A 19,283-nucleotide genomic window follows, 5' to 3' on the forward strand; every position below is an offset into this window, starting at 1 on the left:
TAATTCATGTTATACTTAGTATAATAATAATAGCTTTATTTCATTATAAGACAGCAATACGTAACTGAACGGCAATACCGTAGCCACAGATTAACTAGGAATGATACTATTTTACATTATATCAGATAAAGAGCTTACTGTTTTTTTTTTAAGTATGTAAATTCAATGAAAATATTTTAATAACTATTTCATAAAACATGTATAACTTGATCTGTGATAAATAACATCTACATTGACCGTCACACTAATACCAGCGACTGTCAGTAAGGATACTTACACGGTTTATAGCCGTGAAGATTCTACCTTCAATACATTTATGTTTACCGATTCAAGATTCTTAACTGTTGATAAAAAATTACTTAACACTACATTGATTGACGATTGAGATAAAAACCATAAAAATACAACTGTGCCCGACATACTTGGTCGCTGGTGTGCTATGGTCTTATCGCAGAGATTAACTACAAAAACGGCAAAAACAAAACCAAAACTCACGTTCTTCATTTCTAGCGGACGAGCTCTCGTCGATTGTTGGCACTTCCATTTCTGTTATTCTGTGTAGGAAAGCTTTTCGACTTAGACTCTCGAAATAAAGTGAAAAGAAACAATCGTTAGTAACGAATAGCGATAACGATTATTGAATATAAATGCGAAACGCAAACATACAATACAGCTAGTACAGAATATAATAATAAAAAAGGACACCGACTGTACAGGATAATGGCTTGGGTATGTCGGCCATGTCACCTAAGCTAACAAAAGGGCCAGTTCAATAAACAGTATTACCAGTTTTCCCAAAAAAAAAAAATGGTACTCAATCATCATACAATAAAAAATCACGATAACGTAAAAAAATCCGGTACCTACTATTACTATACTCAGTGTTAATCATAACACAAACGTAAAAATTCTGTATTTTGTTGTATACGTGTCCCTACGGATGAGCCTTGGTGTCATGGCCAACTGATTATCTACTATTGGGCCGCCACACAAAGATGTCTCCCCTTGCAACAAGTTTAAAACTACTACAGCCGCAGGTGTAGACGCACCACGAGAACAGTGATAGTGGATGACCTACTTGTTAACGGTGTAAGTGGGTAATTTACTAATGCAGAAGTGGCCAACGAGAAGAGACTCGTGAATCACCCAATACATAAATAAATATGGAAAAACTAAAATGAAAAAAGGTCATGGTAATATATACATACATCATTATCTTTAACAACACAAGATATCAATTATAATAAAATCTGTAAAAAACAAAACAATATAAGATATTAATTAATAATAAAAAATTAAAAAATACAATTTAAATATTACATCAAAAACGCTTTATTTTTTTTTTTTATCTATAAATTGAAATTTAATAAAATATTATACTTTTCCTTATACAATTATTCATATTGAAAATAATTTTTTTTATAATATTTGTATCTCACGATAAGTAAGACCCCTGCACTAGTGTGTTGTCATCGTTTAGGTCACTAACTAGGAACTCGCAATAGTATTACCCAATGTAAACGTAGTAGAACCAGGGCTTAAGAGGGAAAAAATTTTAGGAGGAACTAATGTATTCATGTAGTTTTAAGCGTTTAATAAATCATTTTATATATTATGTCCAATTTATATTGTAGTATATGTTATGTATAAGAGTAATTGTGTTTCATACTCATCCCACTTATAACCAGGAATCATTTCAAATTCGTAATTTTTTTCATGAAATATTTAAATTACATAAAATCCTGTTTTTAGAACAATTAATATTTTATAAAAATTAATTATTTTGAAATAAAATATTTTTCTGATAATATTAAATTGTAAGTAGTGGTTTTCTTTTAACGAAACCAAATAAATCAGCAAGATTAAAAATAATAGTGTCTTTAACATTTTAAATTTAGCATAAAAAAAATTCAAATTCTTTGATTAGGGAGGTAAACATACTTAACAAATCACACATTCACGCGTCTTCACCTATAATTAATGTATGTAATGAATTTATAAAGCCGAATTTTACATATTATCACTGTGATATCGAGTAATCGAATACCTATTAATCACAGTATAGCCAATTTCAATAACAAATGAAATCAATGATATTTAGTGTTCACGCATATATTAAATAGTCTATATTTTTTATTAAATTAATTTGATAAAAGTAAAGTAATAATTGACAAAAAAAAAAAAACAATGATTTAATCTTAACGTAATTCTGAATTATATTGACATGTTTGGTTATAATTATAATTGTCGCTTTCTAATGTACCTTACGAATAATTTGTTAAAGGGAACGCTTTTTAACCACTTATAGTAGTAAGGGTATAGTCACTTGTGTACCCCTCCTCTACATTAACCCTGCGAAGCCACTGAACCCACTCTTCTCGCCGCCACTTTTTGACCGACGAAAATTTAAAATTGCATCTATTATGTGGTTTTAGCGTTCAGTTGTTTTAAAATTAACACAAATTCATCTTCTATTTTCATAGTGAAAAGTAAAAATGTATCTTATAGGAATTCCTTTAAATAACTGCTTACGCAAAGATCCTCTCAAACCATTAACTACAATCAATTTATTACACGGTTATGCAGTTTTCGCTAATAATATGCATTTATCGTGTAGTTAGGTATCAACAAAAAACTAATCGAATAAATCGAATTAGTAAGAAAACTGTATTCCTTAAGTAGATACTGAAGTGACGTTGTCTAGATTTTGGATTTAGGAGTTCAATCTGAAGGCAAACATTTTTACTCGGTCAATAAATTTAAAATTTCTAATTTTAAAATAATTTATCAAAAATCACAATTATATTTGCTGAAACTTATTTCTAGAAAATAAAATGATTTGTTTATTAAAAATAAAACTAATTGAAATTAGAAAAATTATAACTGAAGTGATGCTACATAAAATATTATAAACCTAATCTAACTTACATAGTAAGTACTTGTACGTGTCTATCTCGGAAAAGTTTAATTTTTTTATACAATTGGTTTCCCTGCCAAATGCACTATACATTATTTGAATTTCTTTAGTCATTATTTTAGGTATAACTGTTGATAAATTTTCACTTATTTTACCATCCTTCTGATATTGATTAATGATTATCATAAAATATTTCTAAAGTGTATACAATATAAATATAAATTAAGTTTTATAGACTCAGAAGTAAAAATATACCCATTAAGTTTTTTTATTAAATCAACATCAACATTTAGTTGACCATCAAAATCTTGAAATTTTTGTAGAGTAGTAGTTTTTAGTAAATCCATGAGCGTATCTTTTAATATTTTATTAATATCAGTATAATTATTTATAGTTATTAGTTGCAAATAATATACTATTTATTTTACATTCTTCTTTAATTCGATATTTGATGTTTCTTCTTAATGATTCTTAGTCAGATTTAGACACTGGTAAAACCTAATCTTAAATTAATAGTAAAATGAAACAAATATATAACTTTATATTATTAATGAGTTAGGTATGACATTAGGTAAAAATACTAAAATGTCAATGTATTATTTAGTTATATCTGAACAACTAAATATCGGACAATATTTTGTACTAATTATTAGTGTTGTAGTATGTGAATATTTAACTATAATAGACAATGATTTTAAAGAACCGTATTAAAAATGTCTAACAAAGCAAAATATTTAATATTTTAAATTATTTACAAAATGCTCAGAACATTTTATTTTTAATTAATTTTGTAGTTGATCAGTTTTGATTTTTTTTTTTTTTTTTAAAGAGTACATATTGATATTTCATCGTAAATACATACTTATAGATGTATCAACTAATTAAGATGCTAACATATTGGTATGGAAATAATCTGTACCAGAAATAATATAATAAAACAAAATTTAAAATAAATTAAAAAAGCACAACTTAATTAAAGAAATTACCACTTATTGTTTTTTCGTTGTTAGTTGTAGTTTTTGATCTTTTAAAAATAAGTTTTTAGAGTGCACTAACTATTTTCTTTGTATTAAATATTAAACAATTTAGAAGATAATATAACAGACCACGAAAAACCATAAACTATAATAATTATCAATAACATATTAAACCTAATTTTTTTTCTAAAAAATGTTGATATAATGTTTACATAATCAAGTTAAAAGTTACTTTCAACTTTATGTATTCTAGTTATAGAATATGATTTACTAAAAGAAAAGATGTCTTTTAGAGATTTTCTAAGATCATCTCCACTTAGTTTTGTTAGATTACTTTCATCTTCAGATCTGTTTCTTTCTTTGATGGTACTACTCTATAGTCTGTATGTCAGTAACAGAAAATGCTTTTTGCATATACTTAACACCCTGATCATAATTCTCTGAAATGTTTAACCTTAATAAATAAACATATACAATTACATTGTATTTTTATGTTATATTATAAAATATAATCACTTATTCTGTGTGTGTGAGTGTGTATTTATTTATGTACATTATTTGTGTATAATGTAAAATACAGTTTAAATACTTAAAGGCTTCTTTGATTAATTTAATTTTAAAGCTTTTCGTTGAAACCTTAGAAATAAATGGTGTTTTGTTTATTTCGTCTATTTTGGCAAATTCGTTTTTATTAGAATATTTGCAGTACAATTTTTCATTTTCAATTAAGTCCACGATAAAGGTATTAAGTTAATGGTTGTTTTATCACATTTTATTATTTTATTAAATTGAATTAAAACATGTGTTGTTGCTTTTTTAAAGTCCATGTCTTTAACAATATTACAATATGTATATCTTCATTTATTATTTATTTATATAATGTGTATGTAATTTAATTAGTTATCATTATATATTTATTATTAACAGTAAGTTTAGTTTAGTAAATTTTTGAGCTGTAATAGTTTTAACTAAAAGAAATTAAATATAATTTTAAAAAGTTTTGTTTATTATAATGTTAAAATTATTATGAGTTATGAAGTTATATCATTGCATAACTCCCATTTTAAAAAAGAACACATTTTTTTAAAAATGTTATTAATTGAAATAATTATTTTTCCATTACATAATCTACCAAATTTGAAAATTCCAACTTTTGTAGATTTGCAAGAAAATTTGAAGGCATCAGTAACAGTCTTGTATGCATAACCATGCAAATAAATACTATTTTGTTTCCTTAGAAATCTTGTTATACTAAAAATATAGCTAAAATCCTATTTTACAATATTGCTTAGTTATGTTGTATTTAACTCAAACCCACATAAAACAATGCTTTTTGAATCATTTTTAGTTTTATGAGTAATGTTAAGGTTAATTATAAGGATTTTTTTCTTGTATATATCTTTCTTCATCATAATCACATGTCTTTTGCTTTAAAACTTTTTTTAACTAATTGTGTTAGAAGCTTATTTCTACTACCAATCATTCATTTAATTTTTCTAAGAAAATTTTGAAAAGGGAATGCAAATATACCAGACAAAGGAATATTTGTGTTCTACATCATCTGCTAAATTAATCAAATTATGGCTATTTACAATTTGTGAATCAGATCCATAAAACAAAGAAAGAAGTTCAAAAAATTTTTTCAGTAACTTCTAGTATAATTTAGGATCATTTAAAATTCTAAATGCAACTACTTAAAGTAAAAAAATGATGGTACATTTTTTGGTTTAGAATTTTACGTAGTAGCAAAGACTAGTTAAAAAAAAATCTAAACTGTGTTGCTTTTCAGTGAGCAAATAAATCTAAATCTAATTATTTTCATTGGAATTCTTTTGATATAATATGCCTAGTAAATATCTATAAAATTGAATTGAAATGCTTTATTTTGGGAAAATTTACTTTTACAATTAACTCGCATTTTGTACCAAGTAATTGTTGTAAAACCCATTTCATTATACCAAGATGATGTACCTAAATGCAACAAGTCCAAGAATACAGAATTTACAGGGTCAAAGTCTGGAATATCTAACAGCAGCAACCTACCATCTAAATGGTGCTCACATTAATGCTGTATTATAAAACTTCTTTTTGTTTAAAATCTTGAATTTAAGTTAGGATACACTCTTTTCTGATTTACTGTTTTGTCCCTTGTTTTACAATACTCACACGAGTAAAATCCTCAATGAGCCTTATAACATTTCTTGATAAATGCTCTTGTAGGTGTATCACAGAAAAATTCAATAATTTCTATTTTAAACCATTTTTTGTCAAGTATGTAAATCATTTTAAATTAAATTAATTAATTCCTGAATAAAGTTGATTAAAAATCATTAATGTTTTTAAGTTTATAATCACCATTATAATGGATTTGAGTCATATTGGTTATGCACAATAAGTCTCAAGTTAAGCCAAAAGTGTTTGCTTAAACTATTGTACAATGGTAAGCCATCAATATTAAATAATAAACGTATAATTTCTTCAGTATACTCATCAAAGATTACATCTTTTAATCCTTCTTCAATGCCAAAATCCACATATGATCCATTTGTGTTTTTAAACTTTTCATTACTTGAATGTTTTTACTAGATTTGATTTTTAGGAAACCCGTTGCAGATTTAAGTAAATCATAATGATTTTTAAACTAATATCTCAAGCAAATTCTCAATTAACTTAACCATTATGTTACTTCTAAATTGTACAACAAAGTTTCTTAATTTATCAAAAAGGCTTGGCATTGAAGAAAATATATAGTAATCATCACTATAGTCTGAGTTTGATGAATGCTCAAAAGATGATAAAGAAGAATAACATTTATAATCAAATAGATTGTTATCTGGTGATTTACTAAAGTACTCTGGAGATGAATTTATTAGATTAGATACATCATAATTATCTTCAATTCTGGTAGACAATCTTATATGTTGAGATAAATTTAATACATTTCTAGCAATACCAGCTTCCAAAGGAAAGACTAAAATCTAAATTCTCAAGTTCAATATCTAGTGTTTTGGATATGAATATTGATACGTCTGTTCCAATTTCAGTTGACTGTTTAAGTTTTTGATGTTTTTTTAAATGATAATAAGCAGTACTCATTTTTGGTAGGTTGTATTAAATTAGTTACTACCACAAACTGAATAATATAAATATCAGAAGTTTAAATTAAAGAAGACTTGTTATTAATCTAATAATGATTTGTTAACATATAATAAGTGTTAAATTTTTTATTATATTGTATATTAAAAAATGTATTTAAAGAATGCAGTAGGTCTTTAAATAGTTAAATATAATTATTTTTAAACTTCAATTGTTTATAGTTAGTTATTAAAGTGTATTTAGCCTACTAGTTACTTGCATAAGTAAATTCAATTTATAGTACACATACAATTTAAAATAGAACAATAATGAAATAAAATATTATAGTTACCCATATTTTTTATTACTTCTTTATTTAGAAGTTATACATCATGTAATTTCGGTTTAAGAACTAAATTAAATCTTAACTAAAAGTTTGCCCTAAAGAGTAATTTTATTTTTAATAAAACTTACATTTATACCAAACTAATACTTTCTCTATCACACTTTTCAGTTTTATTTAAACAATATTTCATCAATTTCATAAATTTGTTTAAAGAACACAGTATTTTAATAATCAATAGGTATAGGTAAATAATAAATACATATAATAATAGTAATAGAATATTAAGGGCTTCTTGTAATATTTCTTTTGTGGTTTTAATGTTTTGTTTCCCTAGAAAAAGCAAATGTATAATTTTTCTAGTCGTTCAACAAATAATCACAAACTATTTCTCAAAAATTCTGAAATACCTATTTGTGAATCCTTGCACATACTAGGAATGACCTTCGATAACAAATTAAAATGGACCACCCATCTCAAAAAACTCAAAAGATCTTGTAAAATAAAAATGAATATAATGAAAACACTTTCCCATCACACCTGGGGCGCTGACACTAAATGTCTTCTTAACATATATAAATCATCAACACTGTCACAAATAAACTATGGGTCAATTATTTATAGCACAGCTAAAGAAAATCTTCTAAAAATATTAGACCTTATCCATAATGAGGGAATTCGGATATCAATAGGAGCATTTAGAACCATCCTCATTGATAGCATCTTATGCTATGCTGGCGAATTACCTCTAACACTCTTCAGAAAAAAATAAATATTAAATTATGGCATTAAAAGGAAAAGCACTCCCGACCATATAGAATACAACCATATATTCAACGACAAAAATATCAATCCAACTAACATAGTTAAGAAACAAATACCATCCATACAAGATACTTTCTTTAGATTGTGCAACAAACTCAAAATCCACACAAATGTCAAGAATAAATCAACTTTCCAAAAATTCTCACCCTGGCTTTGGAAAATCCAACTCAACACCGAATTAACAAAATAACTACAATAAACATGAAACAAATTCAACAGTTATCACCACTTACTTTAAAGAAATAATCCAAGAAAAATTCTCTAACTTCTTACAAATCTATACCAAGACATCTAAGTCAACACATGGAAGTGGCTTTGCAATCATTCAAGAAGAAACCAAGATTTTACACAAACTTCCACCAGAAAGCAGTATTTTTTCAGCAGAAAACTACGCTATCTACGAAGCAATTAAAATAATTAATACAGTCACTTCAAATAACAACATATTAAATATCAATTATTAGCGACTCACTTAGCACTCTCGTGGCACTCCAAAATCCTTTCCCAACAAACGAAATAAACTCATAAAAAAAAAAAATACAGAATTTATGTGGGTACCATCACACATCGGCATTACTTTTAACGAGATGGCTGACAAAACAGCAGATATAGCAACCAAAACAATGTTTCACTCAACTATCACTGACTTACCAATAAATGACATTAAAGCATCCATAAAACAAAAAATAAACATGATATGGCAAAATTATTGGAATTCTATACCGTTGTCTAATAAATTAAAAAACCATTAAAAAGCTGCAAATTCCCCAAAACATAAATAGACGACAAGAAGTCACTATAACCAGAGTAAGAACTGAACATACATTCTTAACTCACTCACACTTAATTAGTAAAGATCCAACTCCCATATGCAATAAATGCCAAGTAGACGTAATCATCCAACACATCATACAAGACTGCCCAGAATTTCAAAACATCCGAAACATCCTATCAGTACCAGACAACTTAGAAGAAGAAAACACCATAAAAATTCTAAATTTCCTTAACGAAACATATATTGTAAATAAACTCTGATGTATATAAATGTATATAAATGTAAAATCTTATACTTTGTAAACTTAAAATTCTGTTACAATGTAATTTTCACACAAGGCTAATGACCTTCAATGTCGAAGCCTTCTTTTTCTTTTCAATAAAAAAAAATAATAATAATAATAATAATAATAATAATATGATCATTTATCATGAGACTTTGTATTAATACTACAGTTAACAAATTACGATACTAGTGAAAACAATATTTACCGAAAATGTTTAAAAAGAGATGAGTCTGGCAGTCGCAAGGACTAAACGTATAAATCATAAACAATAAAATTATTACAATTGATTTATGTAAGTTTTATAAAATTATAGCCGCACATTGACACATTACAATACTGAATATTACTATATTAGTTGAAAAATAAAGACTTCAGACCAGAGTTCTGACTATAAAAGTATAAAAACAATAAAAGCATTTACCTATGATATTCCGTCGTGGCGTCGTTAGTCGTTACTCAATACTCACACAAATAACCGTTTATACTTTACAGAAACTATGTAGTAGTGTGCAGTATGGATCCATAATCCATAGATATAACGATTATACGGTTTTTCCTAACTAATAAATCGTAATAACATTATATTTTTAAGCATACGATAACGAAAATAATATTATATAGGTAATAATATTAACTATTAATAATATTAATTATTATTAGTGTATAATAATAATATTATTTTATTACGAAAAGCACTACGATAATAAATAATAATTAATAATTTTACACAATCGTAAACGTATTATTTTTCAAATTAGTTTTTAGTGTTTAAAAATAAGCAAAATGCATCGCTGCATTTGTTTTAAATATAAAATACATCGAATTTGAGTACTGAAAAACAACAGTTGACCTTAGCTTATATTAACTCACAATTGAAACAGAACTCGTTATATGCCAATATTGCCCATCAGTGCCCTGCGATTTTATTTAGAAAATATGGCAATATAAATTTAGAAACCTTTAATGTTTGTTAAATGTTATTTAAAAAATACAGTGAACATTTAAATAACATAATTGCATTAGTCAACAACATTTTAATATAAATTAATTTTTAATATTTGTATAATATTTAAATATAGCCTATAGGTAAATAATATAACTATTAACAATTAACTATCTATAAACAATTATAATAATGTCATTATCAAGGCTCATAACTTCTAGCATTTTCATATTTTTTTTTGTTTTGAGAGGTCTTAGAGATACCTATGTGAACTATAAATTTGTTTCAGATAACAAAGAAGCTAAATACTTAATGTTACATATTTTTGCATATTTTGAAGTATAAGTGCAATTTTGCTTTTTTTCTATTTCTGACTATTTTTGCATAATTATTATTTTTTTTTCAGATTTGTAGCCTTTCAAACATTTTTTTCTTTATAATAACAAGTATTTATAGTTGTATTAATTATTTATATTTGTAATTAATTCGTGTAAATTAATTTTTCTTCTTGTAATATCATATTACATAACTTAAATAGGTACGACGCGCGACATAGCAAAAGTGTACGCCTAAAACTTCGTAATTCCATCAATAAGGAAACCATTATAATTGTAGAGTATGCACTAGTATTTTATTTTTATAGATTTTAAGTATTCCAATATCATTATCTAGATATTCCGATATCATTATTTTCAGATTATTAACAGATTATTACTCAATAATAAGTAACATTTTGCAGTCGTTTCCGATTTTTTGTATTGTATGTGTGCTAGTTCATTTCATGAATTCAAAATCTAAATTTTGTAGTTTTGTATGTTTATAATTAATTTTATCATGCCTAAAGACAACAAATCTGTTTCTAGTAATCGTAGAAATATTGTTCACAAATTTTATGATAATACGTTTGCAACCAAAGCAAGTGTATTAGTCATTAAATACTATGTAAATTTTTTAATATTAAAATGAACCATGAAAACAAATTAGATATCACACAACATTTCTGTCGTTAAACGTGCAGAAATCCAAGGTGAACAAAAAATAACAAAAATTGATTACCAACTCTACCAAAAAGTTCTCATTTAGTAAAGACTTGTGTTATGCGTTATTATCAGTAAATATACTACTGAATAAAGTTTCAAAACAAAACTTAGGTACGTACATTTTTGGAAGCTTATACCGTAAATAATGTTCCTACAGACACGAATTTGAGACTTGGATTCATAGATGAAATTTTTGACAAAACAATGAGTAAAATTATACTTGAACTGTTTGGTAAAAAGAAGTTTGGATCAGTATATCGATGTAACTATCGATTTGAAGGTAGATTTGTAGCTAATGTTAATGTTGATATTCTTGAAACGAATTATCTGATATAATGTAAAATAGTATCATTCCTAGTTAATCTGTTGGCTCAAATCAAGGCATAGACTATACCATTGAACCAGATTTTTATAATTATGATCTTCATTGTATGTAATGTACCAACAAAATTTAAAATTTTCTGGTCAAGTATTAAACTATAGTGTAAATGTTGGTGTTCTATAGAAGGCTCCAAATTATAAGGTCAATTATCGGGACTAAATTTACAGATCCCAAACTAGATGAATTGATCATATTATTTTGTTATTTTTATTAATACCTATTTGATGAGATACAGTTTATATGTTATGGTAATTATTTGAACTTTAACACTAAAGAGTTAAAAGAAACCACTATTCTAAACAGCTAAACTTAAATTTTTTCAATTATACTGACAACAGTATTCCATAACAACTACATGAGTGTAATTTTAGTTTAATGATTAATTACATTTCATAAAAATAAAAATTGTAAATGTTATTTATTAAGTATTTATATGTTTTTCAGTTGTAAAGTTTTATATATATTTTTATGCCTTTGAGTAAAAGTTATTTTACTATGAACTATAAAATATACAAATTTATATTTTATACAAGTTTTATGTAGATAATTATTGAACATCAGTTCTACCTACTGATTTTTATTCGTCCATTAAACTTGAGTTCTTATAATACCTATATATTTGATGATAAATTGATAAATGTTTTGAAATGTAATAATTTAAATATGCTCATGTTTAAAACCTTTATAATATACAACTATATCAAGTGCAGTACTTTAAAAACTTCAAATTTTGTACATTTATAATTCAAATAAAATAAATTAAATTGATAAAGTTTCCTCATAAAATACCTTTAATTTTATTCTATATTGCATTAATAACATTGAATAAATGTCTTATAATATGAAATAAAAGCTATATTATTATACTAAGTATAACTTATGAATTAAAAAATGATTAACACGTGTTTTATATAATTTCATACATTTTCATTGTAAACATTTTAAAAGTTCATTATGTTATCCAGAAATAATTTATTTTTATGATAATTTTTAGTTAGTAAAATGGTAATATGATATTTTCTAATAATTAATGTGCTAAAATTTTTAATTTTTTATATTGTTTTTGATAAATCTCTTGTTTTTAAGGCAAATAGATAAATAATATAGGTTGTGACTTATTATATATTTGGAAAACTGTTTTGAGAGATTTTTAATATGTTTAATTTTTCTTTTTTTTTTTAATATTTATATGTAATTTATTTTAATTATTTTTATTATAGTAAAGTGTGTATTTAAAAATACAAATTTGAGATATTGATTAGTTTTTTTTGATGAATTTGTTTTTCTAACTTACCATTCATTTATAATAATTATACAAATATATAATTTATAAATTCATCTTCATTTAAATATGATAATTTTTTGAATATTAAGCAGTTTTCATTCATGAAAAAATTGTTAGTTATTCTATATTATATAACATATATAACCATAAGAATGAATGTATGATGAATACATCATTTATTGATATAATATTACAATTTATAATTTTTAAATCATGGGATTTTGTCAGAAGTTAAATCAATATACCATAATATCATATCATTAATGGTTATATATATAAAAAAAAAAAATAGAAATAGTAGCTGAATGCTGAACACATTGTTTCTGAACTGAATCGTTATTTGTGTATAATTTACATATATCAATGAATTCAATATTCTATTACAATGATTACAATTTACACTCAAGACCTAACATAAACAGCAAATAATCTTTTCCAGTTTCTTTTTAACTCAATAATTTGTAATTATATAAATGTTGAATATTGGAAGCTTGAAACAGAATTAAGAGGCAAGGAATTTTCATAATTCTAATTATCGTTTTATATTCCAAACAAGACATAGGTACTAATTAAATAAATATAATTTTGTCAAAATTATATTAAACATTTGTATATTTATTTAAATAATAAATATATAAAATATCAGTAGGAAAATTATTATATTTATATACCTAATGTTACTCACATATTTTTTAAATTCAAGAATATAAAATTATATTATTATAGATAATATATTTTATAATTATTATCAACATTAAAATAAATAAAAGTATTTTGAATTATTAAATGTAGATAATTTTGTACAATTTTACTACTCTTTAATATTTTTCAATTGATCAGCAAATACTTTTATTTGAGTATCTAAAGATTGCAAACTGGAAACTACGCTTGTTAAATGTTTAGGTATATGTATTTCAATATTATTAATTAATAATTCATTTTTCTTGAGAGTCTTAGAAGTTTCTGAATATTCAGTACTAAGATTGTTCACTGTTATGGCAAATGTCTCAACTAAAACAAATTATTGAAATCAAATTTTTATTAACCATTTAGAATTTTTAAATTAACAATAAACATTAAATAATTAAATAAAACATTGTAAGTCAAATAATACAAAAATTAATTTTTAATTTATAACTATATACTTAATATTGTACTGTAATTTAAATTTTAGTTTTAAGTGGATTAATCTTTGCTGAGACTTTGTGCGATCAACTAAAAATCTTGAGACTAATAATTGAAAATGATTAATTATTTCAATAATAAGAATGTTATAAAAATACAAATTAAATTAATTGTGATTTCATAGGTTTAAAACATAATTACTACAATTTCATCGGTAATGTTCTAATTTTATATATGTATAATGTTTACAATGTGTAGAACAATCTACGCAAAAGAGAGAATCTTTATGATTAAAAAACCTGAACTATAAATCTATTAGTACTTAATTAATTCTGAAGTTAATAAAATTAAAGGATTTCTTTATTAACAATATTTAAAATTTATTTAAAAAATTTGATTAATTGACAATTAAAAAAGTAAATGAATACATTTTTATTAAATTAATACTCATATTTTACCTTTATGACGAAAAGTATCTAAAATGTTCATTCTTTGTATAACATGGGGTAACAAATGTGATTCTTCTCTTGCTCTTATAATAGTTTTAAAGAGTTTATTAGTTTTTTTATTTACTTCTAACCTTTTATCAACTAATTTTGAAGTTATCTGTTTTAACTTTGGTAGCAAGTAAAAAGCTCTAGATTCAATTACATTAATTTGAGGTAAAATAAGTTTGGACAATTCCTTTAACATGCTAACTGCTTCAACTAATTCTCCACTGTTATTTTTACTAGCTAAGCGCATCTGTAAAATATATTGATAGTTAAATCAAGAGATGAGAAATATAGTATAATATAATATATGTGGAGGATGTATAATGTTATGTTTAATATAAACAAATTTTTATGATTTTACAATTCTTACTAAAAAGTAAAGTTTAAATTATCTAAAAAAAAAATATTATATAAAATTATTCAGAAAACAATAACTTAGTCTAAACTATAAAATATATTGTTAATATTTTCTTCACTAAAATAGAGTACCTCTTACCAGAGTTGATTTTTCAGGTCCAATTATTTTTTCTAATTTTTGTATACGATCTTCTAATTGAGATATTTGATGTAATTGTACAGTTTTTAATGTACTAGGTTTTAAATCTTTTAATGTCACTTTAATATTCAAATCTTTAGACATATTATTGATGAAAATTAATTGTTTTTTGTCAATATTACACAAATGTTTTTCAAAATAATTAGTAATAATGAAGTTTCTGAAAATAAAAATATAACATTAAAAGCAATCAAAGACAAATTAGTAGGTATACAATTAAACAATAGTACATTTTTAATATAATAAAATATATAAACTAACAAAAGAGAATCATTAAATAAAATTAAGATTTATATTATTCTGTAGCAAATTAAATTTAAAATAACTTACAGTAAATTAAAAATTTTAGTAATTTTATAACTTTTTAAAAGTTTAAAATGTCCATCAACACTATTTACAGACAATTTGTTTAATATGTTTTGTATTAGAAATCCAATATTAGCCCATAGCTTTTTATTATGATCATTTTCATCCACCTTAAAATAAATTCTACCTATTATAATTTGATTACTACTATCTAATCATAAATTATTATTGATGGGTAAATTTATTTGTTTGAATTATAAAGTAATATATTATATCATTCAATCATTGATTATAAAAAATTTTTACAACCAATAATTATACATAAATCAATGATAATTTAAGATTTGATATACAAGATATAAAAATAAGATTTTATAATAATAATTCAACATTTTGTATTAAAAAATAGCACTACAGCAACAAACAAAGTATAAGAATTTCTTCATTGAGTTATGAAAAAACCAGTAAATACATTTTGTGTAAACACATTAACATCATAGATTTGACTATGATATTTTTAAAATTAATATTATTTGTATCAGATTTAAATTACATAAAAACAAACATTAAAATAAATATGTAAATTTAACAAAAAAAAAAAAAAAAAAAAAACAATAACTACTGAATGGGTTATTAACACTTAACATTAAAAATGGATTCTAGATAGATTCACTCAAAAATGTTTTAAAATTTTGTTTAAAAGTCACATATTTTTTCATTATTTACACCAAAGTTTTTCATGATTTTTTCAAAATGTTTTGATTATTTACACTTATGAAATATTCAAAAAATAATTTGTTTTATTATCAATGTATAGGGATGTTGAGATTAACTTAAATAACTTCATTATTTCCTAAGGTACATCAACTGAAAACTAACTATTTGAAAAATAGAATCTTGTAACAAGTCCTCGGTTTCAAACTTTAATCTATAATATTTTTGCAATGGCGTTTCTTGTTCCCCTTGAGCAGCTAATTCCCAATATTCACTTCTAAAAACAAATAATATTGTGCTTAAATTTAGTATACACACACACACATATAAGAGTAATTTAATATTTACTTTAAATTATGTTTAATCTTGAATGATTTTTTATAAGTATTAAAAATGTCCACAGAAAAATTAATATTATTTGAATCCACAGAATATTTATAAGATTCACATACATTTGTTTGAATATTTGATTTAATATCTTCAATTTCCTTGATTAATAAAAATTAATATTATTCTTAACAATTAGATAGCTTATAATCAATTGCAATTTAAACTTATTAATACAATTATTAAATCTTATCTTTTGAAAATAAAAAGTAATGGTACTAGAAAACATAATTATCTACAAGTAGTGTACAAGTGTACTATTTCCAATTAGAACCAGGCTTTATGCAATGTTTATGAGATGTATGCATTTTTTAGATAATTAAATGTATATCATAATATTAATTAACTACACTGTCTAATCACGATCCTAGATTTTTTCTATCTAGATGTTCTATCTAAACATATTTTTTTTACAGCAATATTCATAATTGTAATTATTTAAATTTTATTAGTTTTCGTGATAATTCTAAAACACTGAATACAATAATTATAAAACTATTTTTATATTATTATGAATTCTATTGATAAATAAAAACATTCAAAACAATGATTTGTGGTGGATCTATAGCTTAATAATTGAACAAGATAAGATCTAAAAGCATTTCACCATAGATGTATTTAAGATTTATTGCTTGACGCTAAGCTGTATAGGGTCTTACACTTTATTATCAAAAAAATTATTTAAATAGTTGTTTACAAAGTGTTTATATGAGTCTTAAAGATATCAATATAAATATTCAATTATAAATTACATTATTACTAAAAATTTACTTAATTAACTTACTAATAATAAAATAAATAGTAAATAAATATAAAAGATAATTAAGTAAAGAATGGCTTTATCCAGCCATTCAAAGGAGAATAGAACACGAATTGTGTCCCCCTGCATGAAACTTAGTTTGTTATAGATGTAAATAAACAAATCAGTAATGATAATAATAGTTAGCTAATATTATAAAATTTCAAGAAATAACTTACCTACCTTTTTAATATTGTAATTTTTATTTTTATTGGGAGTATTAGTTTTAAATTGATTGAAAGCCTTAAAAAAATCACAATATGTAACATACAAAAGGTAATGTAATGAATTCATATATTATAAATATAATATACATACTTTATTTATTTACCAAATTATCTAATATAAAATTATTCCTATATAATTATTAAATACTAATTTTAAAATTTGTATTAATGAAAAAACAAAAAAAAATATATATATACATTTTAAAAACTAAAAATTTTACCAGGTTATCAAACTTCATTAAAAGTATTTTTTCATCTTTAAAAATAGCAAGAGTATTCCATTTTTTCTGGATTTGACGGGGACGTTTTTTCCAATTACTCTAAATAAAAAATGTAATATTAAAATTACATTAAATCTGATATTTTATTGTATAACTAATAACTACACATGTGGTTTATTTAATGATAAACCTAAAGAATAATATTTAATAGTTAAATACAAGTGTAGTATGTACATTATAAATAAAAATAAAATTATGACTATAATTAATTTATTTTATTAAATTTCTAGTAACTAAAAAATAAAACTTTCTTTGACATAATAAATAACAAAGCTTTTAAGTTTATGGAGGAGTTTGACCAATTCAATTCAATATGCCAAAAAATTATGAATAATGAGAACTTAACAAAAAAAAAAGTTCATCTCCATAATTTTTTTAACTTTTTTAATATTTTTTTTTTCATTTCTTAAGAGATACATTATTAAGGTTTCTGAAAAATATTATAAATTAGGTATGTAATAGGTAGTAGGTACCCCTCTTCATATTTAACAATTGATAAAAGTTGTCAGTTGTTATTTTAAGTAATTACAAGTAAGTAATAATAAAACTATTTAAAACTATTTATTTTTTGATGAAAGTTTTTTATATTATATAATTAGTAAATAATTTTAAACATGATATATATTTTATATATATATATATATATATATATCTATTATATTATTTATCAAGAAATAAGAAACTGAAACTTTTTTTTCATTATTATTATTAATTAAAAATACCTATTGAATTTGATTAATTTACTATAATAAATTACTAAAATTTCAACACTCATGAACATTAATTATTCCTTATCAGTTATCACCTATTTATACAAGTACAGGTTGCATTTCATATTTTTGAAAGTCTTAGCAAATGTTGAGCTAGGAGGAGGACCTACCTTAGACAAAGCTAGACCTTTAATTATTAATTAAATTAAACGAAGAGCCAATAACTATTTTGTTTTAAAACAATTCTTATAAATTCGTTTTAAACACAGTAGGAATAACATGTTTTAAGATAGGTACTTATTATTTTATTTTTTTTGTATAATTATAATATCATCAATGATTCATTAAAAAATTTACAGTTAAAAAAATCAACCTGGCAATTTATAAAATATAAAACAAATACTTATGGATAATGTCAACCAACAACTTAAATATATTTTATATTTTTATGTAACAAGATATGCTAAATGAGTATGCAAAAGGTAGGTAGATCTCATAATTATGTACATGATATACACAACTATAATGTACACGTAAAATTAACCACAACCATGAAATATTTTTAATTTTTTATGAAATCGAAAATAAAATATTAAGTAGGTAGGTAGGTACTTTACTTACAGATTTATTAAATTGATCATCTTTGGAATCAATCATATTTTTTATAAAAAATCGAAAAGACAATAATGAAATTACCTAGGTATTTAATACACTACTAACTATTTGATATAATAGTTAAATACAAAGTAAAAAATGTTCTATTACTATTACTTTATAAAATATCATAAAATTAAATAATATTTGAAAACAATATCATTATTGTTATCATTTTTTTT

General features: G+C 23.4%; 2 protein-coding genes across 2 annotated transcripts in view; both read right to left on the reverse strand.

Moving 5' to 3' along the window:
• The window catches only part of LOC112600476 (pre-mRNA-splicing factor CWC22 homolog), a 14,560-nt gene extending 5,087 nt beyond the window's left edge, over positions 1-9,473 (reverse strand). The window contains exon 1 of the mRNA XM_025347713.1: positions 9,404-9,473. Within this exon, the coding sequence (XP_025203498.1) occupies positions 9,404-9,461 (58 nt within the window). The 5' untranslated portion in view covers positions 9,462-9,473. The remainder of the gene's footprint in view (positions 1-9,403) is intronic.
• A 4,198-nt stretch (positions 9,474-13,671) lies between these two features.
• The window catches only part of LOC112600373, a gene marked incomplete at its 3' end in the record, with an annotated part of 6,599 nt that continues 987 nt past the window's right edge, over positions 13,672-19,283 (reverse strand). Inside the window, exons 2-9 of the mRNA XM_025347568.1 lie at positions 19,069-19,143; positions 17,678-17,776; positions 16,392-16,531; positions 16,209-16,320; positions 15,354-15,499; positions 14,964-15,183; positions 14,432-14,717; positions 13,672-13,859 (exon numbers count right to left, since the gene is read on the reverse strand). Of these exons, the coding sequence (XP_025203353.1) occupies positions 13,672-13,859; positions 14,432-14,717; positions 14,964-15,183; positions 15,354-15,499; positions 16,209-16,320; positions 16,392-16,531; positions 17,678-17,776; positions 19,069-19,143 (1,266 nt within the window). The remainder of the gene's footprint in view (positions 13,860-14,431; positions 14,718-14,963; positions 15,184-15,353; positions 15,500-16,208; positions 16,321-16,391; positions 16,532-17,677; positions 17,777-19,068; positions 19,144-19,283) is intronic.

The sequence above is a fragment of the Melanaphis sacchari genome, unplaced genomic scaffold (assembly GCF_002803265.2).
Source record: "Melanaphis sacchari strain LSU unplaced genomic scaffold, SCAv2.0 Contig64_pilon_pilon, whole genome shotgun sequence".
Lineage (NCBI taxonomy): Eukaryota > Metazoa > Arthropoda > Insecta > Hemiptera > Aphididae > Melanaphis > Melanaphis sacchari.